This window comes from Ziziphus jujuba, chromosome 11 (genome assembly GCF_031755915.1).
Source record: "Ziziphus jujuba cultivar Dongzao chromosome 11, ASM3175591v1".
Taxonomy (NCBI): domain Eukaryota; kingdom Viridiplantae; phylum Streptophyta; class Magnoliopsida; order Rosales; family Rhamnaceae; genus Ziziphus; species Ziziphus jujuba.
This window is the reverse complement of record NC_083389.1, coordinates 14,253,197-14,278,119: the sequence shown is the minus strand read 5'-3', so window position 1 is coordinate 14,278,119 and position 24,923 is coordinate 14,253,197. Positions and strand designations below refer to the sequence as shown.

At 31.2% G+C, this 24,923-nt stretch overlaps 3 protein-coding genes across 4 annotated transcripts; all 3 read left to right on the top strand.

Annotated features, from left to right (window-relative positions):
• The first annotated feature begins 371 nt into the window (after window positions 1-371).
• LOC107432608 (probable leucine-rich repeat receptor-like serine/threonine-protein kinase At3g14840) lies at window positions 372-11,318 on the top strand. Of its 2 annotated transcripts, XM_048465245.2 has the most exons (24): window positions 373-688; window positions 903-1,077; window positions 2,792-2,863; window positions 3,026-3,094; window positions 3,260-3,331; window positions 3,443-3,514; window positions 3,685-3,756; window positions 3,865-3,936; window positions 4,027-4,098; window positions 4,208-4,279; window positions 4,393-4,464; window positions 5,171-5,242; window positions 5,635-5,697; window positions 6,272-6,337; window positions 6,418-6,453; window positions 6,599-6,639; window positions 6,766-7,142; window positions 7,338-7,533; window positions 8,488-8,640; window positions 9,188-9,306; window positions 9,432-9,642; window positions 9,767-10,004; window positions 10,306-10,456; window positions 10,635-11,318. In XM_048465245.2, exons 1-24 carry the CDS (start codon window positions 589-591, stop codon window positions 11,028-11,030), a joined length of 3,039 nt encoding a protein of 1,012 aa, XP_048321202.1. In that variant the 5' UTR covers window positions 373-588; the 3' UTR covers window positions 11,031-11,318. The 2 variants fall into 2 exon arrangements, with proteins under 2 accessions (XP_060668625.1, XP_048321202.1); XM_060812642.1 differs by lacking the exon at window positions 6,418-6,453 and having other exon boundaries at window positions 372-688.
• A 2,569-nt stretch (window positions 11,319-13,887) lies between these two features.
• Window positions 13,888-19,862, top strand: LOC107432590 (protein trichome birefringence-like 41). The gene is made up of 5 exons (XM_048465246.2): window positions 13,888-14,283; window positions 16,380-16,551; window positions 17,983-18,158; window positions 18,321-18,479; window positions 19,477-19,862. The coding sequence occupies exons 1-5, from the start codon at window positions 14,018-14,020 to the stop codon at window positions 19,772-19,774; spliced, it is 1,071 nt and encodes a 356-aa protein (XP_048321203.2). The 5' UTR covers window positions 13,888-14,017; the 3' UTR covers window positions 19,775-19,862.
• Window positions 19,863-21,595: 1,733 nt separating this feature from the next.
• LOC107432601 (protein trichome birefringence-like 41) lies at window positions 21,596-24,667 on the top strand. Its single transcript, XM_048465624.2, has 5 exons — window positions 21,596-21,971; window positions 22,961-23,132; window positions 23,205-23,380; window positions 23,750-23,908; window positions 24,207-24,667. The coding sequence occupies exons 1-5, from the start codon at window positions 21,661-21,663 to the stop codon at window positions 24,535-24,537; spliced, it is 1,149 nt and encodes a 382-aa protein (XP_048321581.2). The 5' UTR covers window positions 21,596-21,660; the 3' UTR covers window positions 24,538-24,667.
• The last annotated feature ends 256 nt before the right edge of the window (window positions 24,668-24,923 follow it).

The window sequence follows — 24,923 nt, the reverse complement described above, 5'->3', positions numbered from 1 at the left end:
CACATAATATTTTTCCGGGATTTTTTTCAAATCATGTAAAGTACGGCAAAGTAATTAATATTCTTGTAGCTAGCCATCTTTCGCTTCAATAATTTTTCAATCATCGACGAAATTTCAATTTTTCCATATGAAAAAAAAATATATATATATATATCTTCAACAGTTGAAATAGACAATTTAATTTCGTCCAAACAAACAAAAATAATGAAATAGACAATGTCGTATTCTTTTTTGCTTTTGGGGGGAAAAAAATAGTTAGGTACCATTAATTCTTTATCTACTTGTTCCTCTCTTACTGTTTTGGGTCGTTGGCATTCATAGTTGACTTTGACTCTGCCACATGTTCTGTTCGAGGTTTAATCTCTCTCCCTCCATCTCTCTCTCAAACATAGCAAACTAGCTAGGGAGCTCTTCAATATATCACTTTCTCTCTCTACCCTCTTTCTTCTCTGCTATTTCCCTCTTTCTTCGCTGCTATTTCACACTACTCACCAAAAACCCATATTTCCACACCCATTTTCTTCTTCTTCAGAAACTTGCATGCCATATTATATGGTTTTCCTCTGAAACTTTTTTCCATCAATAGAAATGAAGACGATGTTCCTCTCTAGACTTCTCTTGGGTTCCCTCCTCATCTTCTGCCTTTCAAAATTTGCCTCTGCTGCTGCTCAACTGCCACAGACTGAAGGTTCGTGTGTAAAATATATGTATATATATATATTTAGAATATAGATAAACAGAGTACTTCTTTTTTTTCTTTTTATACTGATATTGAGTTGCGAGGGATGCAATCTTGCAACATTGTTTGAGGAAATAATAATTATTAGAATTTTCTTTTCCTTTAATTTTCGAAATCAGAGATAATATTATATATGAATATTGAATTCATTTTGGTACGACAGTGAAAGTACTGCAAGAAGTTGCGAAAAAGCTAGGAAAGACAAACTGGAATTTCAGTGTCGATCCATGCAGTGGAGAATATGGTTGGTTTGTAAAAAACCCAGTTGAAGGTTTTGACAATGCCCTCACTTGTAATTGTTCCTTCTCCAATCCTACTGTTTGCCATGTTACAAGCATGTAAGTCTATCTCTTTCTCTGCTCATTCTATATGAAACTAAGCATATCATATATATATATATATATATAAGAAATTTATTGTTATAGCATATAAATTATTTTCCAACTATGTTATATAAGATTGATCGTTAAGGAAAAAAAAGAAAATTGGCGTTAATTTCTTGAAGATGAGAAGAGTACTATCTCAATCATATATATATATATAATTGTTATATTTTAAAAAAATATTATATATTATCATGTATATATATGCAAGATTAATAAATCTTTTTTAGCCGTTCATATGTATGAATTACAGTATAGTATAGTGCTAGCTACTTAAAGATGGGATCAAAAGTAGGCAAAAAGAAAGAATAATTCATACGTAATTAATAAAGTAGGCAAAAAGAAAGAATAATTCATACGTAATTAATAATGAAAAGAAAGTAAGGTAGAGTGAGGTACATCTATCTATTTAGGTCCTCTGGAATTGTGCACCAACTTGCTATTATAAAAGTGAAATAGTCTGATTTAGATGGTAGAATATATAAAACATTTCACGATCCACAAAGTTTGACCTAGATTTTGAACATTTACTATTGCAAATAAAAAAAGAAGACTTTGCAATATATTATGATTTAAATTTCATATATATTATTTAGAAGTACTGGAAAATGGACCCTCATACTCTTTTTCTTTACTTTCATTTTGACAGAAATACCCTATAAATCCCTGTATTAGCCACCCTAGCCATGCATGAATGAGACCCAAAACAAAAACTAAAAATATAAATAATAAAAAATTAAAAGAGATGACAGCGAAAAGCAAATTATTATCGAAAAAGAAAGGAGAAAAACAGATATCTGTGGGCCCATGTTGGAATGTCATTTTGCAAGCAAATTTCCAGATTCCAATGGTTTCATACGTGTGGGACCCGTCGGCCAGAAGCAGCCTTTTTTAATATATTGTCCAAGTTGGATGTAAATGACTTGTCTACGCGTCATTTTCATTTTTATTTTTTTATTTTTCCTTATCCACTTGTTCTTTTTCTAATATATATATATATATATATTTGTTTTTTAACGGCAAAATAATTCGATTTTGGACTTTTTTCTTTATATTCGTGGGGTCGATTTCTCTCTCACTTTTCTATTCAAAAAAGAAATTATTTGTAATTATTGGTTATGGATGGAAACGTACAATGGTATTGATATTTCCAAAGATAGTTTCTAGGGAAAAAAATAATAATATTAAAAGAGTATGGATGGATGGTGCTGTATGTTGACTTTTAAGTGCAGAGTGTGTATATAGTCTAAATGTAATGCAAATAGAAATTCCCTCTTCAATTAATGTGGTCGATTTGGCCCACTCTAGCCCACCCAATCTGATATACTTCCATGTTGGGTCCAAATTTCCAATTGGGTTTTGTCTTAGGATTTGGACCGATTGACATTTATTATTATTATTATTATTATTATTATTATTATTATTATTATTATTATTATTATGATTATTAACTGTTATAAAAGCATCTTACTATGTTAATATGTTATTTTTCCTTTATATAGCATCTTAATATGTCATGTTAGATAATTAGAAACTCCATTTTGTTTTAAATTTTCAAGAATTTTTTTTTTTAAGAAAAAAGGAGCTGTTTTTTTTTTTATTTTAAATAAAAAAAAAATTATTCGGGGAAAGAAAAATATGAAGTGTTAATAAATGGTATGAAACGCAGAGCTCTAAAAGCCCAGAGTCTGCCCGGGACTCTACCTCTGGAATTGGCCGAGCTCCCGTATCTCCAAGAAATGTAAGTTTTAAACGTTTGCCAATTTACCATCCCATTTTAATTTCCTTCACAAAATAAATAAAAAATTTATTTTTGGTTTATGCTTAAAAATTAACTAAATTACCTGTACCACTACCAACTGACCGTTAACTTACTCTTTTCTCTTTGACCTCTTTCATTCAGTGACCTTTCCCGCAACTACCTTAACGGTACCATTCCACCAGAATGGGGCTCCCTCAGTCTTGTCAACATGTAATCTCTCCTTCTCTCTCTCTCTCTCTCTCTGTATATATATATATATATATAATGTATTTATGTATGTATGCATGAAAATAATTTATGGGTTTTGTGTTTTTATGGCCTCCGATGGTTTTGTTCATGAAAATATATGAAAATAATATATGGGTTTTGTTGCAGTTCCCTTTTAGGAAACCGGGTAACGGGTTCAATCCCCAAAGAAATTGCAAACATCACCACTCTGAAAAGTTTGTGAGTTCTGATTTCCCATTCATTTGAATTTGTTGCTCAATAAAATTTTAGTGAGGATTTTTGTGTGTCCAAAGACAAAAATGTATTCAAAATTTTGTATTGTGCATGCAGGGTCTTGGAGTTCAATCAGCTCTCTGGAACTCTACCTCCACAGCTTGGGAATATGCCTAACTTAGAAAGATTGTTAGTCCTGCTTTTTTATATATTTGTGAATCTCAAATAAAAATGTTTTAATTTTGGATTAGATTTTTTCAGTTTTTCTGCAGTGGTTCCTTTAAATTTATGATCATATATTGTTTGGTTTATATAGAATTATTTATCTATATTATTGTATTTCATTCTTATTTGTATAGGCTTCTTACCTCAAATAATTTTACTGGAGAATTGCCGGAAACATTTGCAGGACTTAACACATTGAAGGACCTGTAAGCTTTTAGTGATTTTATTCTTGATATGGTTTCCATATACCAAAATTTTGGCACCATTTGTTGTTTAAGAAATTAATTAGAACTCGCTTCTTCCTTTTAATGCAGTCGGATTGGCGACAATCAATTTTCTGGGAAGATACCGAATTTTATTCAGAACTTAACAAGTCTTCAAAAATTGTGAGAGATTTTTGGCTCTGTCATTTCAAAGGTTCTTTGACTATGAACTTCACGTTTATGACTTGTTTGTACTGTGATTTGCAAGAACAGATTTATTCAAGCAGCTGGTTTGAATGGACCAATTCCTTCTGGCATTGCATCCTTGGAGAAATTAACTGACTTGTTAGTATGAATTTTGATTTTTGATTACATTGGACAGATTTTAGTACTTTCATATGGACTAGCAATTTGATTTCTTTTATTCATGTTTGAACTTTCTTTGAACATGCAGAAGAATCAGTGACTTGAATGGATCCGCAGCAACTTTTCCACCGCTTGAAAGTATGACAAAAATGAAGACACTGTGAGTTAAATTCTTTAGTGGCAATTTCTGTAAAATCACCAATATTTTACGAAATCAAAGTTGTATAAATAATTCGTTTTTATTATTGTTTTTCTTTTGTTTCCCTGATACAGGATACTGAGGAGTTGCAATATTATTGGAGAGCTGCCCGAATATATTGGGGAAATGAAGAGTTTGAAAACTTTGTTAGTATAGAATTCTTTTCTTTTCCTTTTACTGTTTGCCTATTATCAATTATATTTATATGTTGCTTTATTAATTAAATATCATTTTTAATATTTTGGGATGGTTTTTTGGAACTTGAAGGAACCTCAAAAAAAGTCTATTTGTGTGTTGCTAATTTAATTGTTGAAGCTAAATTAGAGAGAATGTTTAATCTGTAATCAAAGGAACTTGACGTATAGCTAAAGAGAAGAATGCCTTTTTTGTGTGTGTATGTCAATATGTGTGTTTCTTTTCTTTTGCAGTTGTCCTATTTGGAAAAGAAATTCAATGATGGGGATGGAAATGATGAAATTTTCTTATGCCATTTAAAATTGAAATGATAAATTTTGAAATAAATTATAATAATAAATTTTTATTTATTTTAGTTGGCGAAAACTTGATTTTTGGGCATGATCATGCTCATTTCTTTGTCACCTAAGCCAATGCAAGGATATTATGTTAACACCGTTTGCAGTTAACGCTGATATTAATTTCCATATTTGTTTTTGATATTAAATTGGTGATCGGTGAGAAAAGGAGAGTATATGTGTGTTGTGCCATAAGTTTATCATCAATATGCTTTTCTGAATTTGGATTTCTGCCTACATTTGCCTGGAAATTGACTTGTTTACAGTTACTATATGACAGAGTTCTCTAAACTTCATTTACTTTTAAATTGTCTTTCAGAGACCTCAGCTTTAACAAACTAAGTGGACCAATTCCAAGCAGCTTTTCCCAACTGACAAAAGTGGACTACATGTAAGCAATCTGGCTTATAGATGTGCTTAGTTTCTTATCAAAACCTGGGCAGTCATTTTCTTATGGATGAGTTAAAAAATTCTATGTAAGCCAATGAATGTAAAATGGAACTTTTGGATTCTGGAATACAGATGACAAACCCTTCACAAAATATTTACTAATTGAAGTTTGGGAAATTTTTTCAACTAAACACCTGGATGTAATTATTGAAGCTAGCAATAAAGATCCCAACTTTTGAAACTCTTCTACTGTTAGTCCGTATCCATTCAATGTGTCTCTAAGATATACGTTAATTTTATATGCTATTGTATAGTCGGTCGATGTTTAATCTACCTTTGCAATGCAGAAAACTGTATGACTGTGCTGAAGTTTTTAGTGTTGGTTTTGTTTAGATTCTTGACAGGAAACATGCTTTCTGGACCAGTCCCTCAGTGGGTCAAAGATGGAGACAACATGTAAGCTAGTGTTCCAAATGCCATTTTTATTACTTCGTAACTATGCAGTGGAGATTGCTTCAAAAACTCAAGAGCCGAGCATTAACTGTAGAAACCTACATCAACTCTATTATTATATTTTTGCCAAAAAGACACTGTTATTAGATTAATGCTTGCACTTCTATAATTTGATATATATTTGAAGGGTGAAATAAATCAATTGAAGTCGAGCATTTACAATTATGTTTGTATATTTCATTGTTCAACACAAAGGAGAGAACAGCCTTCTTAACTAGGTAGCTGGACCACAAGCATTATTACAAGGATGATGTTGAGAGAAAATTTTGGTTTACCATAAAAACTTTGGCACCATTTACTGGTGAAGGGAAAATTAATTATAAGTTATGGCTGTGCTTGATCTGAAGTCTTATTTCATTAATTACACAGATTTATTCCTTAGAAAATTGGATTAAAAGAGATCAATATTTGTTCCAACTGTATTATGAACAGCCATATTTAAGAGTTTATTCACTTACTTGGACTCAAAATACTGCATTTGGAAGCTGATGAATTGCATTGCAATTTTGTTGGGCAGTGATCTTTCATATAATAACTTTGCAGTTGGAAACTCAGGGGAACCAACCTGTCAACAGCGTAGCGTGTAAGAATACTTTCCTTCAACTCAGAATCTGACTTTGACCAAAAGAAGATAACTATTCACTTCATTTATTTTTTTATCAGGAACTTATTTGCAAGCTCTTCGCTTGGAAATAGCTCGTAAGTGTACATTTAACTTTCTCAAAGCAGGAATTATAATTTTTCTTTTAATATAACTTTAATTTTATATTTCCTTGTATTATTTCTCTATCCTGTCACAAGTTAATCTTTCTGACTTGTTTTGAACCTTTTGTTATTCTCTCAGTGGAACTGTTCCATGTTTGGGAAATTCTCATTGTCAACAAAGTAAGATAAAATACATGTTTTCCTCCTTTTCTTCTTACTTTTTTTTTTTTTTTTTTTCCTTCTTTCTTAATAGATTAATATGCTATATCAGTCTAGAGTTTACTTATTGTTGATGTTTTGTCGCAGATTTCTACTCTCTTCATATAAATTGTGGTGGAAAAGCTGTAACTGTGAATGATATTACATATGATGATGATACCGATTCATCTGGACCTTCAACTTTCTACCAAAGTAGAACACATTGGGCAACAAGCAGCACTGGTTACTTCATGGATGATGATCATCCAACAGATGCCTATACTGAGACAAATTCATCTAGACTATCCATCACCAAACCTGAACTGTACATGAGTGCTCGCCTTTCTCCTCTCTCCCTAACTTATTATGGGTTCTGTATGGGAAATGGAAACTACACAGTAAGCCTACACTTTGCAGAGATAATGTTCACAAATGACAAAACATATAGCAGCTTGGGAAGGCGGATATTCAACGTTTACATTCAGGTAACTTTTCAAACATTATCATACCTGATTAATGGAAAACCTTATATCTTACTAAATTCTTGAGTACCCTTCGACAAGACAAAATGTTTGATTGGTTCCTCCATACTGCAGATAGATGTCAGTTATGCAAATTTAGACCTTGTAAAAAGAATGAAAGGTTTTATCAGATTCAGTAATTGAATTTGAATATTGTAGGGAAAGCTAGTGCTGAAGGATTTCAATATAGAGGATGAAGCAGGAGGGGTTGGTAAAGCAGTGGTAAAAAATTTTACTGCTGCTGTGACTGGCAATACCTTGGAGATCCGTTTCTATTGGGCTGGGAAAGGGACAAGTGCTATCCCTGTTAGAGGAGTCTATGGCCCTCTTATATCAGCTATTAGTGTGAATCCTGGTATGTTGCATACTGATCTTCCTTGTAATTTATACTATGAGTTGGAAATCAACCTCCAACCTGCATGATTGTCTCTTATATTTTCCTATTACAGTTCAGACAGCAATAAAAAAAGATTTTAAGTTGTCTCGAAGTAGACCTAATTGTACACATGAAGTTAACCACAAGACGTTTAACACTTCCCCTCACAGTAGACCCTCCCAATAACTGGCTATCCAACACTGCCTTTAAACATGAAGAACTGAAGAAATTTGGAGCAATAGAGGTAGCCAAGATTTGAACACAGTGACAGAAACGCTGAGTGCCATATTAAATAGCTATCAGTCCCAATTTCCCAAAATTGTTAGGATATGGACCCAATCATATATATTAAGATAAGGCAGTGAGCAAAAATAGAAACAATCTATTGATTTCATTTAAATTGTCCTATGCTAATTATATCGTAGTGTACTTATTTTCTGTCATTCTGTTCATTCTGAATCTTTTTTTGGAGAGCAATACACTAGGACTTGACTTTCACCTTCCAGTGCATCTACCTTCACCTTTTTCCTTCTCTTTTTAATTTTTCATAGGTCTTGATTTAAAACCCCCCCAAAAGTTTTGTATTTTACTATCATATTAGTAATTGAAGCATTATTTGTAGAGTAATCAATATCTTAGTTTAAATTTTAGATTAAAAATGGAGCGTTTTGCTTAATTTTTTCATGAAACCTTTCTTATTATTTGGTAAAAACCAGGTTAGTAATAATCCAAATCAAAATAAGAAATTGAGTTTTGTTCATATAATTTGTACAACTCTTGTGAATATATGTAATGGGATTATTCCATTCGTTTTCTCTTTATTTCTAAATCAGAATAATGGTTGAATCTTTTGTTTCCTAGTGCATTATTTAGCTAATTGAAGTATTCTGTTCTAGTAGTGATTACATCTACTCCATATTCTTATTTTGGCAGACTTTGTACCCCCATCATCATCAAAAGGTGGAAGTAGCATATCTACAGGTGCAGTGGTTGGGATTGTGGTTGCAGGACTGCTAGTTATATTACTGGCTGTTGGTATACTTTGGTGGAGATGTTTCCAAAGGAAGAAAAATACTCTGGAACAAGGTAAATTGCAACGGAATCAATATGGTTGTGTTAATATTTCTGATTCTTTTATCTGTGACAAAAAATATCTGTTATGCATGTTGAATTTTTATATTTATATTTACACATACCATAGACACAAATCAACTTTTGGTATGGGTGTCGGATGTGGGTTTTTGCCCAAGAGTTTAAGTGTTTTCCATTTTGCATCGTTCTTCCATGTAGTTTGTGGTTTTTGGATATTGGTACAGAAATAGCATGGTCAAGTGAAGGTTCCAAGAAACATGGTCTTATACATGCATGCTCACTAAAATTGCATTTCTGTGGTTTTAGAATGATATTATTTAGACAGATAACCACTTTTAACATTTGAGGATGCCAACATGATCTAAACTGCTGAAATTTATGTTGCAGAGTGTGCTCGCATGTGGGTCCAGTAGACCTTGTAGAGTTTATATGCCCTTTCAATCTGACAAAATTTAAAAGAATGCATAACTCTTCCCAGTTTTAAATTGTTACATTATTAAAAATTAGTCACAATTTTATTGTTATGAATTTGCTTCTGCAGATCTAAAGGATTTGGACCTGAAAACTGGTAAATTTACCTTGAGGCAACTTAAAGCTGCTACAAACAACTTTGACATAGCAAACAAGATTGGAGAAGGAGGTTTTGGTTCCGTTTACATGGTACTGTTCACGAGCTTTACTTTCTTCTAACTGATTACATTGGAGATAAATTTGGTTGCTTCTCTTTGTTTCAAGATGTCTTTCTTGTTAAAGTGAAAAAACTTTGACTCTCTGCTCGAATGCAGGGTATTCTGTCTGATGGCACTAAAATTGCGGTTAAGCAGCTTTCTTCCAAATCAAAGCAAGGGAATCGTGAATTTGTGAATGAGATAGGCATGATTTCTGCTCTGCAACACCCTCATCTAGTTAAGCTGTACGGATGTTGTATTGAGGGAGATCAGTTGCTGCTTGTATACGAGTACTTGGAAAATAATAGTGTTGCCCGTGCTTTGTTTGGTAAATCTTCTAGCCTCTCATGCTTAGCTGCTTTTGGTGTTCATATATGTGGATAACTTATTCCACTGAAAATTGTATAAATAACTATATATTTTTTCTTTTTTATTATTTGACAAAATTGCAGGCCCAGAAGATAGTCAGATAAAATTAGATTGGCCAACAAGGCACAAGATCTGTATTGGAATAGCAAGAGGTTTGGCTTATCTCCATGAAGAATCAAGATTAAAGATTGTTCATAGAGACATCAAGGCTACAAATGTGCTGCTTGATAAAAACCTTAATCCTAAGATATCTGACTTTGGTTTAGCAAAGCTTGATGAAGAGGAGAATACCCACATAAGCACACGAGTTGCTGGAACATAGTGAGTCCCTGGAGTTCTAATCTACTTTCTAATAAGTATTATTTTGATTTTCATAAAAAGCTAAAGTGGATCATATAGGAAAAAGAAGTGGTAAAACAAATGTAGACATCGTTTTTACTCAACCAGATCCTTTTTGTTCAAAAAATCTTTCGAGAGTAGATATAGTCTTTCAATACATCATAATTAGTCTTACTTGGATCTTTCCAAATGCAGTTTAAGCAGTAGAAAATTATCTTATTGTTAACGAAGCTTTTGCTGTTTCTGTGGGAAACTCTTAACAGATCTTCTCCTGATTTTGCAGTGGATATATGGCTCCTGAATATGCGATGCGGGGTTATCTGACTGACAAAGCAGATGTATATAGTTTTGGAATTGTTGTTTTGGAAATTGTCAGTGGAAGAAGTAATACTAATTATCGGCCAAAGGAGGAAGGTGTTTATCTTCTTGATAGGGTAAGTTGAATCCATTGCAGTCTTATTTCCTAAAACTTTTGATGCTGAAACAGAACACAACTTTTTCCCTACAACATTATCAAGTCTTAACAATCTTTTCACAGCAATGAAATTTGGATTCAGAAGCAGGATATTGAAAATAACATATTGAGTTTGTTTTTCTTTATCCCTTTTCTAGGCCCTTGTTCTAAAAGAGAAAGGGAATTTGATGGAGTTAATTGATCCAAGGTTAGGCTCAGACTATAACAAAGAAGAGGTAATGTTGGCAATCAATGTGGCATTACTTTGCTCCAATGTCGTCGCAGCAGATAGGCCTAGCATGTCTTCAGTGGTAAGCATGCTTGAAGGCCGGGTTGCTGTTCAGGAGTTGGTCTTAGATCCTAGTGTTGCAAGTGAAAATAGTAAAGCATTAAAGAACCTTTATCAGAAAATACAAGAAGGAAATGCATCAGAAAGCCACACTCAAAGTATTTCCGTTGATGCACCATGGAGTGCTACTTCTTCATCTGTTCCTGATCTCTATCCAATCAATCCTGATTCTGATTACTGGGAGAAGAGAAATAAGGATGCATAAAAATGTCTTGATTTGGGTTTCCATCTATACCTTTTAAGCTCCCCATGTTATATATTTGCTTTCGATTTTGTTTGTCATATAAGTTACTATTTTTAAGTCTGTTAATGTTAGTTCTGATACAAGTTACTTCTGGAACAGAGAGCTATTTGTGTAATTTTCTTCTTTACCCATTTTGTAATTTTCTTTTTTGGGATTGAATTAGTTGGAGTGGATGCAGAAGTTACAAGGGAATGATAATTGTGAATTGTGGAACGAAGAGTTTATGGTATACTTTTGCCTTATTTTGAATTTCTTTTTTAAAAGAAAAGGAAAAAAAAAAAAAAAAAAGACAAATACGAAGTAGGGTTGATGTGCAAAGATTATGGACATTATCTTTTTGTGTATTTCTTACAATATAAACATTGTCACCATAATCCATTCGTATTGGATACTGCTATATACATAAAGTTGAAGGTCTATGCAGTCCCAAAATCCCACTATTTGAACGTCATCTCTATCCTTATCCCGCACAGGATTATACAGATAATCACTAAAAAAAAATTTTATAAAAAAAATAAAATAAAATAAAAAAGTGTGAATTGTTGCATTAGATTAATTTAAGGATAGCATAGTGACAGTTAGTCACCTTTCTGTTAGCCTTTCAAAGTTCTCCAATCACAAGGAAATGATAAAAGTGCCAAAAACTACATGTTCATACGTAAACTTAAACATCTTGTTCTGCAACAAAAGGAGGAAAAGAAATCTGTGAGGCAAGAAAGAAAACATAGTCAGTACCAACAGGTAACCAATTATTTTCTTTAATTGTCTAGTGAAAGTCATATAATAAAAGTTTTTATATTATTATATAGTCTTAATCAATTTCTTGTCATTAATATTTTGTCTAATTTAGTATTTTTCTTTCTTCTTAAGCAAAATAATGCATATATAATTTTCTTTGTTCCTCACACGAAATGTATTGAAATGCGTGTCGTCCATTACTCAGGAACAATGTTCTCCATGATAGTCAAAAAGATTTAAAAGGAAAAAATTAATAATAAGTGAGATCTTTATTGAAAAATGACAATTTTTTAAAATTTTTTAATCCCAATAAATTTTGTGTTAAATAATGTAACAACTTATCATAAATCATCAACATATAAAGATTAAAGGTGATCGGTTCTTTGGCAACTTGCAGGACAACATGATGATGAAGAGATCATCCTCAATCCTCAGCAAAAGCATAGGGAAGCCCAAGAGAGAAATCAGCTACAAAGCATGAAAAATTAATTCTGCACGAAATCTCTACTTTTATATGGTAAGGTCAATTTGAATTTAATTTCCAACTCCATGATATATCCTGGACAAAACAAAAGAAAAAAGAAATCTCAAAGTTTCTTGCTATTCAAGTCACTGCCATATTGCAAATATGAATTTTTTTTAGTATTATTATTATTATTTATTTTTTATTCTATGAAGTCCTAATATATAAACACTATTGATACAAAAAGAGTCACATCATTAAAGAGTAACTCATCAAAAAAATAAAAATTTTGTATTATAGAATAATAGAAATTAGGCTGCCATAAAGACTGACAATTGCTCTGAGACCTAATAAAAATAAAAATTAAATTAAATTAAATTAAATTTTTTTAAAAAAAAACCACATGGATGCTGATCATTGCCTCCAAGATTTGGGTAATTCTTAAACTCTGCGAGCCGAGGCCATCTTTAAAGTCGTGTGAAGAAACCATAAGAAAAGCCGCCAATGAAATGTCAAAGTCATAAATAATAGCCCTTACCCTTTTTTTTCTTTTTTTAATGAAATATAAATAGCCTTTACTTCACTGCATGAAAACCATCTCTCATTACAGAGCCAAACCAAAAAAAAAAAAAGCGAAAACCACCTCTCATTATTTCTCTTACCAAACAGTATTTAATTTTGTAAATTGAAGTCTCTGTCCATATGTAATTTACAAGGTTAGAAAACGGAAAACAAATTTAATGTAATACCCATTAACTCACCTCACGAGAAAGGTAATTAATTGTTAAAAATCCTTGCAAATATTTATTGAATAGATCCAATATACCATCTTAGCTATCGGTTCAACCAACAACAAAAGTTAAAATGATAAAGTTTTGAATTTCAAATCTTTCCCTAATACTATTAATTGTCACTTCACTATAGACTTCCATTTTTATTTTTTTTCAATCCATGGAACATGTAATTTTAACTTAATTCATATATTCAAGTGATAATCTATACCTCATTCAAGGAAAGATTGATCAACAAAAAAGAAAAGATTCAAGAATATAAAATTTGGGATCCTATATCCTAAAATTAAAATTTCTTTTACAACCAAATCAATTTCCTTAATATTAATTTTTATCAATCGTTATGAAAACTAATATTTTTTCTATGATTCTCAGTTTTTTTTTTTTTTTTTTTTTTTTTGGTGGGGGGGATGGATATTTTCCTTTGATTCAAGTTATAAAAAAAAAAAAAAAACGTATATATAAGTCCTCTTAGGAAACTAAACGCATATATAGTATTTATTTTGGTAATACGGGAATATAAATATTTTATTTAATAAACAAAATGTTAAGGAAATTGATTCGCTACTAAAAAAAGTGCACTAATTGACTTGAAGGTTGAGTGTGCAGATCCAATTGAAAACAGATTTTCTGTTTGCATAAAATAAACCCCTTTATCCGATTGGACATTTTGATGTGTCGCTTTACCATTTCCTTTGCGACCCCGCCCAAATAATCAGAAATAAAATAAAATAATTCACAAAAAACAAAAAGAAAGCCTCACTCAACCTTTAATCTCCCTCCTCTGCACAACTCTGTATGCTTCTATATATATGTAGCACCACATAAACAAACAATACTCAGTGAGAGAGAGGTTTCTAGCTAATCCCATTTCTCTCTCTCTCTCTCTCTCTCTCTCTCTCTCTCTCCTCTCTCCCTCTCTTGTTAGATATAGCATATTTCAATAAAATACAGAAATGGCTTTACAGTTTCATAGCAATTCCTCTGTTCTTATAGCCATTTTTCATCTTCTTCTTGTTCTTCTTCATTGCCTCCAAGCAAAAGCTGCAAATGGGTACTGTGATCTGTTCAAAGGGAGTTGGGTTTTGGACCAATCCTATCCACTCTACAATCCCTCCGTTTGTCCTTTCATCGAGCATGAGTTCGCTTGTCAGAGAAATGGCCGTCCTGACCAGATTTATACCAAATACAAATGGCAACCACAAGGCTGCAATCTAGCAAGGTAACAAAAAAAAAAAAAAAAAAATCTCTCTCATATTTGCTATACCTATTTAAAAAAAAAAAAAATCTTTTTATTCTATTATTGTGCAATAAAAAATTCATTATTTTGTTGTACATGTTACATATAGCTCATTATCATAACTAAAAAAAAAAAAAAAAAATGCTGAAAAGCCTTTTCTGTCAAATAATGCAATATTTTCAGCTTAGCCCATCCAAAAAGTAAGATAAGTGATTATTGGTATGATGCTAATAATGGGAATATGCAAATTTTATGGGTCTAAAATCAAATTGCTTATTGGGAACAAAAAAAAGATTAGGCCAGCTGAGTTTTCATTGTCGCTTTTAGCCTGTAAGGTATTTTCTTTTCTTGGGTGAATGCGACGTATGTTTATGAGTGGCGGTTAGAGATAGTGTGATATATTAGTTTACGTGTAGTGAGGGGACATATTTGGTGTCAAATACCCAAATGAAATTTACAACTTTTTGTTCATTGAGTCTCAAATAAATTCAATATAGAGGTTAGAATTTTTAATTTCTTAAATTTGACAGATTTTGGTGATTAAAGTCAGTAGGCCACCTACTCATTCTATATTTATTAATTTATTTTTCTTTTGGTTAATCACTCATGTTTAACTGTATTACAGAATTAAGTAACACACCCAATTCTGGGAAATTGTTAGCTTTAGCTAGACCATATGTAATTAAATTTTCACTCTCTCTCTAAAAGAAGTAGAAAATTTATTGCATTGGATAACAAACGTATAATATCAGTTTGATAGGAGAAAATCATTAATGCCCTTTGATATTTTATAATTTCATAAAATTATTGGTTTAAAAATTTTATTAAAAGAAACCCAAGTTACTTTTTCATACCCACCTAAGAAGTCTGAAATTAGATCTGTCCCTTGTGTTACCATATGAACAGTTTGATTTCTTAAAGAAGTTATGGAGACAGCATGTGAATTTAGCAGAAAGAAGAAATTATTATTTTAAAAAGATATAGAGTAGCGACAGAATGAGTGGCCAATAGAAAAAAAATTGGACCTTTTGTCTATCATGTCCTAAAGAATGTTTCCAGTGGCCAAATTTTTTATGTACCTCGTTAAGTGCTTCCGACAGACATTTTTCTTTGCATGAATATATTTTTAGAGCATAGTTTATGCTTTAATTAAACTAATAAATTAGGATTTTAATAAGACTTTCAGAACGGTTAAGGTGAATCTATGACTACGTAACAAATGGGAAAAAAAAAAAAATCGTAAAAGCTAAATAAATCAGTCATTTTGAATTCGAATTTTGATATAGACATGTATTTTTCAAAATTTTAATTGAATTTGAGTAAAATTGAATTAAAATTTTAGGTGGGAATTTTGTGTAGCGAATTTCAAAGATTCAAAAAAAAAAACAAAAAAAAAAAAGGCCCAAGACCTACCACGTGGAAGACGTAGATTGGTGACTTCGAACTGGTTTATGCTAATTAAAGAGAAATCCCGATTAGGAAAAATCCAAGTGTCCGAATTTAGTTGGGTCATTTTCCAAAAGAATAGAATAAAAGTCAACAACATATTCTGTTGGCTGTATGTAATGTGGGGAATGGTAACAACTATTTAGTGGTGTAAAGCTCACGGGCTCTACGGTGGGCTGTCCATGTGATAGAGAGAGAAAATTAAGATTGTCACGTCACATGGCATGGAAAACCCAACAGCTCATCTTTGTTTGCGGTGGTGGATGGGTTCCGCACCCAATTATCTGTGTGCGTCTCCACCAGTTCCATTTTTGCGCCTTTCAGAAGTTGAAATTACTAAATGGTCCCTTCTTCTATCGACTCTTTCCACAGAATTATCTTTGTTTTGGGTTGACATGAAAATTATTAGTTGTCATTCTCGTGTTGTATATATATAAAGCAGCATAAATTTATTTTCTTTATTCGGTAGAAATATATATATATATATATACAATATATGTATGTAAAATTTTGCAACTAATTAAAAGAAGATGTTGATTGATGAAATTACAAAAAAAAAAAAAAAAAAAAAATGAAGCTGTTGATTGATCAAATTATTATTATTATTATTAAGTGGTACTTGATTATTGTAGATTTGATGGGAAGGATTTCTTGAAGAGAATGAGAGGGAAAAGCATTATGTTCGTAGGAGATACGCTAAGCCGGAATCAATGGCAGTCACTGACATGCCTGCTTCACTCTGCACTGCCCAATGCCAATTACAAAGTTTCAAGACTTGAAGATGTTTCCACTTTTGAGTTCACGGTATGTCTTTTTTCTTCTTCTTCATTTTTTTTTCTTTCTTTTTTTTTTTTTTTTTTTTTAACCCTACATTTCTGATTTAGCTAATAGAATGGACAAAAATGTGTTTTTACATTAAAATTACGTAAAAAGAAAAACTTTCATCATGATTAAAATTGGTTCTTTGGGGTGAGCTTGCACATTTCAATTGGAGCTAGAAAATAGAATAATTAACATCCTAATTATAAATTATTATCACCATGATTATAATTTAACTAGTAAGTTTTTATTTTTATTTTTTAGTGGTTCAACTTTCGATTTTTAATCATCCATATCTTAATCATTAATAAATATCCTGATTGACAAACTGATGTAAACTAGGCAACTAATGGTGGGTTAATAATGAAATTTGGGGGACTAGAAAGTCATTTGAATAAAAATGGAGGCTTCAGTTGTCAATGCGTAAATTAAAAATAAAAATAAAAAAAGTGTCACGTGAAATTTCTAATAATAATAATAATCTGATTCCTTTTGGTCGCAAGGCAAAGCAATGATCATCTTCCAATTTCCCAATTCAATCAAATTCATTTTTGTCATGATTCTGTCAACCATGTGGCCCTCTTTTTATTCTTTAAAATTTGCTTTGCCTCCTTTTTCACCACTGGTTTATTTATTAATTTTTTTTTTCTCTGGTAAAAGGCTTAATTTTGTTGCACATAAGTCCATAAGATTTGTTTCCGATTTGAATATTTACTGCCATGGTTGGAGAATAACATGTCCTCTTGGCTCTCTTGTTGGTCGCCCGTGTCCACAAAGCATTTAATGAAGCTTTTTTTGGCTTTTTATTTATTTTTTTTTTGCCCCACACTTTTTTTTTCTTTTTCTTTCCGGTGCAACTTGCTTCATGGATATGTCTTCATTTTTGTCACTACTCTCCAAAAGTGATTTTTGAACCACCATTAATTCATGTCTGTGACTCTCAATTGGTTAGGCGCAAGGGAGGTATCTGGATTTTGGAGTTTTATTTTTATGTTTATTAATTAATCTGGAAAGATATCACAGATTTCAAATCACATGGTCATATAAGCTGTAAACTTGGACCAACCAGGGAAAAAGAAAAGTGTTATATTAAAAAGTGTAACATAAACGTGAAAGAAAAAGATTAACATACATGTGAAATTAATTAAGAATTGAATGTATAAGCATCTTTTGCGGCTGACCAAGCTACACTGCCTCTAATATTGGTAGGAATGTTTGTGCTTTGAAAATTTCTCTAATGAAGTAGAAATTGTTATATTATTTGATCTGGTTTATGAGATTTGAATTCCAATTTTTTTTTTTTTTTTGAGAAAATAGTATTTTTATCACTAGATTGATGCTAAATTATTAGGCTATGATTGTTGAATAATTGGTGATAGTGAATTTGATACTAATAATGCATGGATATGCATGCAGGATTATGGGGTGAAAGTGATGCTTGATAGGAATGTGTACCTAGTGGATGTTGTAAGAGAACAAATGGGAAGAGTGTTGAAATTGGATTCAATTGAGGGAGGCAAGCTTTGGAAAGGGATTGACATGCTCATCTTCAACACTTGGCATTGGTGGAATCGTAGAGGACCTTCTCAACCGTATGTACATATACATATACATGTCTCTCACCCAATTATAATTTCTTCCTGTAAATTAAATTTCTTATCAATTTTAGTAATTAAATTAAAATCCCTTTTGCAACAAATATATTTTAACATATACAATGTTATGAATTTGGCTGTAATTAAATAATATTTCAGATGGGATTACATCCAAGATGGAGAAGGGATCAAAAAAGATATGGATCGTATGCTTGCTTTTGAGAAGGCACTCAGGACATGGGCAGCCTGGGTGGATTCAAATATTAATCCTTCAAAAACAACTGTTTACTTCCAAGGAATTTCTCCATCTCACTATAAGTAAGTTTTTTTTTTTTTTTTTTTTACTTTCATATATTTGAATTTTTATTTTATATCCCTATCCAGTAGTGCCATACACACTAAATTATCTATCAAATGATAAAATAAATTATTTAATTTGTTAAAAAAGTAATATAAACTAAATATAGGTAATAATAACGTTACCATATTATTTAGTAACAAGTTGATAAACGGCTAGCTTTCCATATATATCATTATTGCATCCCTGTCTGTTTATTTACCTAGAAATTATGTAGTTCAAGCACTCCAGCTAATATTTATGCCATCTATGTAAGTTTGCAGATTTTTGTATGCTTTATGGTAGAGGACAGACTTTTTTGTACATACACAACTTTTACTGACAGTAGGCAGAAAGTTTCATCATACTTTATTGGCCTAGTTATATAGCTTTTGTACATCTACAAAGCGACATTTTAAGCTTGAAGGCAACCCCAAAAATCTCTCTTTGTGGGGTCCTATTTGTCCAAAGTTGTGCAAAGCTGGACCTCACATATTAAAATCGGAACACATAGTACTCTCCTTACCCACCCACCATACCCCCCAGAGAGAGAGAGAGAGAAAAAAAAAAAAAAATAGTACTCTCTCTTCCAAAAGTGCTGAAAATTTGCTCAAGCACAAGTTGCATAACATGGTCTCTTCGATTAAATTGGTTCTAGTGTAGCATTAATTTAGATGATAGGATTCAATCTCATGACTTAATTTGTGTTGCAAAACTATTTAAATTTCGATTTGATAAATAATTTTTAAAAGCATGTACTTTTACCGAATTTGTACAGTAAGTCTCAACTGACATGAAACTTTTAGAATAAGAGCTTTTTTATATGTCAAGCTAACCTATACAGTAATCTGTATGGTGAAAATTGTATGTCTTGCATACCAATGCTGATGTTATAACAATAATCATAATTTCAATTAAAAAGCTCCAAGAAGATGATTGAATTTATATTAATTATATTATGAAATTAATTTTGAGCAGTGGGAGTCTATGGAATGAGCCAAAAGCAAAGAGCTGTGCGGGACAGAAAATACCATTGGCTGGTTCAACATATCCAGGAGGATTGCCAGAGGCATTGTTCAAGCTGAAGGAAGTGCTGAGCACAATGAGAAAGCCAGTGACATTGCTAGACATAACCAATCTGTCTCTTCTTCGTAAAGATGGACATCCTTCTCATTATGGCTTGGGAGGCCCATCTGGGATGGATTGTAGCCATTGGTGCCTTTCGGGAGTCCCTGATACATGGAACGAGATACTTTACAATCTCATTCTTTCATAACAGATATATCATTTTTAACTTGATTTATAATTATTGGACAAATTTTTACTGAATAAATTAATAAATAAGATCGATTCTTCTTTAATAATATATATATATATATATATATAGACAGTCCTGACAAGGTGTGGACGCTTAATTTGCGAATATTATATTGATTCACTTTCCACCACATATAATGGGATGTGAAACCGCGGTCATTAAACAATTATTCTATTTATATATGATCATTAATTATTCCGTTAATTTATAAATTAATAACACCAAATTCATAAATCACAAATAAAAATTTTGATTTTTTTAATAAAATAGGAAAAAAAAAAAAAAAAAAAAAGAAGAAGAAAAAAATATAGAGGTAGAAGGAAGGAGATGCTACCGAAAAAAGAAAGAAAGAAGGAGATTATAGTAGTTTTGCTCTCTAATGTCCAAACTGCCCTGGACATTACTATTCTCATGATTGCATATATGCAAACCAAATGTCAGATTTGAGACTATATATATAAATGGTTGTTGCTTTTTGTGAGTGGTTATACATAAAGGCCAAAAAATAACAAATTCCTTTCAGAAAAGCTCAGGAGATCGAACTAAATATGGATGACATAGTATATATATAAATATATTTACACGCTCTGGTATTATACACTAGTAACCATATGGTGACAGTCTAGCTAGTAAATATACAAAAAAGAGTTTCGATTGAGATGTTAATGGAAGTTCATGATTTTCCTTTGTTTCTCCTTTTCTTTTCTTTTATTTATTTATTTATCGCTAAGATAATGAAAGTTAATGATTTTTTTTTTTCGGTCATTGGGCTTCATTTAATCCGACATTGCTCCCTATTAGTGGCCACTGCTACTAAGTTATCTCCTAAGCGACAAATGCAAGTTAGTATGTGCAATATTTTCTTTCATGCTTACAGATAAATTAAGTAGATTTGAGTAGATTGCAAGGATTTTCTTCTCTTTCTTCTTTTTTCTTCTTTCTTTTTTAAAAAAATAGCTAATTAATTTAATTTGACCAATTAATTAATGTTACAGGAATAATTTATTCTGCTACCATATTTTTTAAGAATACACATATCATAATTTGATTAATTAACATATTAATATAATCTAAAAAATCAATAATAAATCCTTAAAATGCTAAATATTATTAATTATAAACCAATCAAATAATGACATGTGGATTCTTAATAATTATGTTGACAAATTAAATATACCTCTAGCATTATTTAGTGATAAAACCATTAAAAATTCATCTCTATAGGTGGCGAATTCTGCCAGGATTGATTAAATACCCCTACCTAGCAATATTCTGTTCAATCTAGATCTTCTATTCCTATTTTCTCTCCAACCAATGATATAATATCATATTATTTAAAGAAAAAAAGATTAGATGAATGGAATTCTATCACTTCTCTTCAAAAATAAGACTTACGGCATTTTTTTTTATTAATTTTGGTGTGTATATATATATATATATAAGATGGATTTCATTGCAAGGATATATATTGGTTTTTTTTTTTTTTTTGGTGAAAAAAATATAGTTGAAAAGGTTATATTTACACTTTACGTTATGAAACATAACAAGTAGGAAGGTGTTCCAAACAATCGTAACATACAAAAAAATGACAAGAGCCGAAAGGAAATTTTGTCGTTGTCTTAAAGTGAAAACAAAACAACACCTTACCAAACAGACTCAAAATACTTAAGCCATATTTGAGCCTATCGTTCTCAATCTCATACTTATGTTCCTGAACCACATATATATATATATATATATATATATAGCATCCAACTCTCTCTCTCTCTCTCCCTCTCTCTCTCTCTCTATATATATATATATATATATGCATAATATAGATATACATCAAAGTAATTTTGCTTATGATCACTTGCTCGATGGGGAATTGGTTTCATTGGTTATGCTCTTTTGCTTTTGCAGTTTTCCTGATAATCTGCCTGCATAGATGCAATGCTAAAGAGAAGAAATTGAATTATTATAATTCAAGAGGAGCTCTGGAGGTTGGAAGCTGTGACTTCTTTAAAGGGAGTTGGCTTTATGATGAGTCTTATCCACTCTATGACACATCAAGCTGCCCCTTTATAGAGAAAGACTTCGACTGCCAAAAAAATGGACGCCCGGATAATCTGTATCTCAAATATAGATGGAAGCCTACTGCTTGTGAATTGCCAAGGTACCAACATTTTCTTTTATAGACATATATATAGATATATTTGCACTATCTCAGACAATTTAACTATTTGCATATTTAAATCCCGATCGTGTGTATTGCTTTTGTGTTTCTTTCTTCTTATTATTCTTCCTTTTTTTTATTTTATTTTTTCTAATACAGTGCTGGTCATAGCTTAACATTATATCATCTAGCTTTAATTTGTACCAAGAAATTAGATTAATTTCTTAAAGGGAGGGCTGAATTAATATAATATTAAAGATCAAAATTTATCTATTTGCGTCATTCATATGTTCAGATGATAAAGATTAAGTGTTCGTGTGGTATAACTGATAAAAGTAAAGCTTTGTATAATAAATTTTAAAAAAAAAATTATTAAAAAATTAATAAATATTTGGTTATAAATAAAAAAGTTGCATTAAATACTCATTGGGTTTCTTATATAAATTAAAAACAGAATTTTTCTATAAAAACTCAAAATTTAGACTTTTTTAAAACAACTTAAAAAATGTTATTGTTTTTTTTTTTTTTTTTTAACCAACAAGTGATTGTTAACTTTTACTAAACACCACGTGCATTTTAAGACAAAAAAAATTTTAACCATTAAGTAGAGCTTTTGAACTAGAAAAAAAAAATAAAAATAAAAATCCGCTAAATAGACATTAAATAAACTTCATTAATTGGACTATTATATGTCAATAATTGAAGATATATACGAAGACGCAGGCCAGTGTTGTAGGCAAGGGACATAAGGAAATGAAAGGAAAAGTTTAAGTTTGTCCTGTAATATTGTTGGGACACACAATGTCAGGCTTATAACTGCACCGACACATTTTAATTAATTGTATTTCTTTGATCCAATCATACATATCTAGCTATAAAACTAATTAATTTTTCTTTGTTATATCTTAATTAACTAGATATGTAGATGCAAAAGGGGAAAAAATATATATATTAATTTATTATAATTAATTAAGTTGTGGCCAATGCAGATTCGATGGTGTGAAATTCTTGAAGAGATTCAAAGGGAAGAAAATACTATTTGTTGGGGACTCTTTAAGCCTGAATCAATGGCAGTCACTGCTATGTTTGCTGCATGCTTCGGTGCCCCAGTCAAATTATCAAATCACAAGGAAAGGAGACCTCTCAAAGTTTTCTTTGCCTGTAAGTTAACTAATTTAATTAATCAATTAATTAACATAAATTGGAATTTAATTTAATTTAAATAATTTGCAGGAGTATGGAGTATCCGTGTCGCTCTCCCGCAATTCATTTTTGGTGGATCTAGTGAAAGAAGACATTGGGACAGTTCTAAAACTTGATTCCATTCAAAACGGCAATGCATGGATAGGATACGACATGCTCATCTTCAATACTTGGCACTGGTGGCTCCATAAAGGAAGCAAGCAACCGTGAGTACTTTGTGTATTTACTTAATTAATACGGGCATAATACGGTACTTCCCACTTATAAATACATTATAAAAGGTTTATATATATGTATAGAATTGCACTTAGATAAGAATATAACTACCTTTTTAAATTGAGAATAAATATGCTCGATCATTTAGAATTTTTGAATTTGATAAATATAATAAATCATATATATACATAATACTCATAAATTTATAGATGAACAATATATCTAACCTACCAAATAATTTCTCCATGTTGCTCCAATTGAAAGCAATCACTTATTATTATTATTATTGTTTTGCATATATGCTAAATTATATATCTATTAATTTATATATTCTAAATTTAGAGGTTGATGATGATCAGATGGAACTACATTCAAGAAGGAAACACCATACTCATAGATATGGATCGTTTGGTTGCTTTCAGTGAAGGACTAACAACTTGGTACAAGTGGGTAGACTCAAATGTTAATCCTACTAACACCACAGTTTTCTTTCAAGGCATTTCTCCAACCCATTACGAGTAAGCAATTAATTAATCCTTTTTATTTTAGAACGATGATTATTGACTGGATTTGTTTAAAATTAATATATATATATATATATATATCAACTCATAGTATCTGTTAATTAAATTACTATATTAGTTGATGAATCTCTTAATCATGATCACTAAGAATAATAAATAACATTTTCCCTCGTTTTTTATATATATTCTCACATTCATTAAACACTAGTACTATTTACCACAAATGAATTTCTATATATAACTTTATATATATATATATATATATATTATATTTGTGAATTAATGGGAGCAGCGGAGAAGAATGGAAGGATCCGAGTAAGTCAGCAACATGCAAAGGACAAACACAACCAGTAAATGGGACAACATATCCAGGGGGTTCACCACCAGCAGCAAAAGTAGTAGAGCAAGTGTTGAGCAAAATGAGAAGCCCAGTGAGTCTTCTAGACATAACCACACTGTCTCAGTTGAGGAAAGATGGGCATCCATCTATATACGGCAATGAAGACGGTAAAGGAAATGATTGTAGCCATTGGTGTCTTGCTGGTGTTCCTGATACATGGAATCAACTTTTGTACGCCATTCTTTTCTCACAAACTCCACCTATACGCCCAAAAATTGATTAATCAAACTTCATCAGATTTAATATGTAGCTTGTGATTTTTGTTATAATTGGCAAACTAGTTTGTAGTACGGTAGTACCTAGTTCTGCAAGTGACAGATTATAAAATTAAGTGCTTTTGTTACTCATCTATATGGAACTAGCCAATTGCTAGAAAAAGTTAATACATATTAATATTTCTTTTGTTTTTTTGTTTTGTTTTTTTTTCTTGTTGATGTGGCAATATTAATGTTATGCATGCACCAATATGGCAAATGATATAACATTATTTATATTATAATGGAACAATTATCTTAAAATTGTGAATCATACAATCATATTATAATTAGCTCCTTATATCATGAAATATCGGATAAAAGTATCATTTAGACTTTCTTAATTTTACCTTAA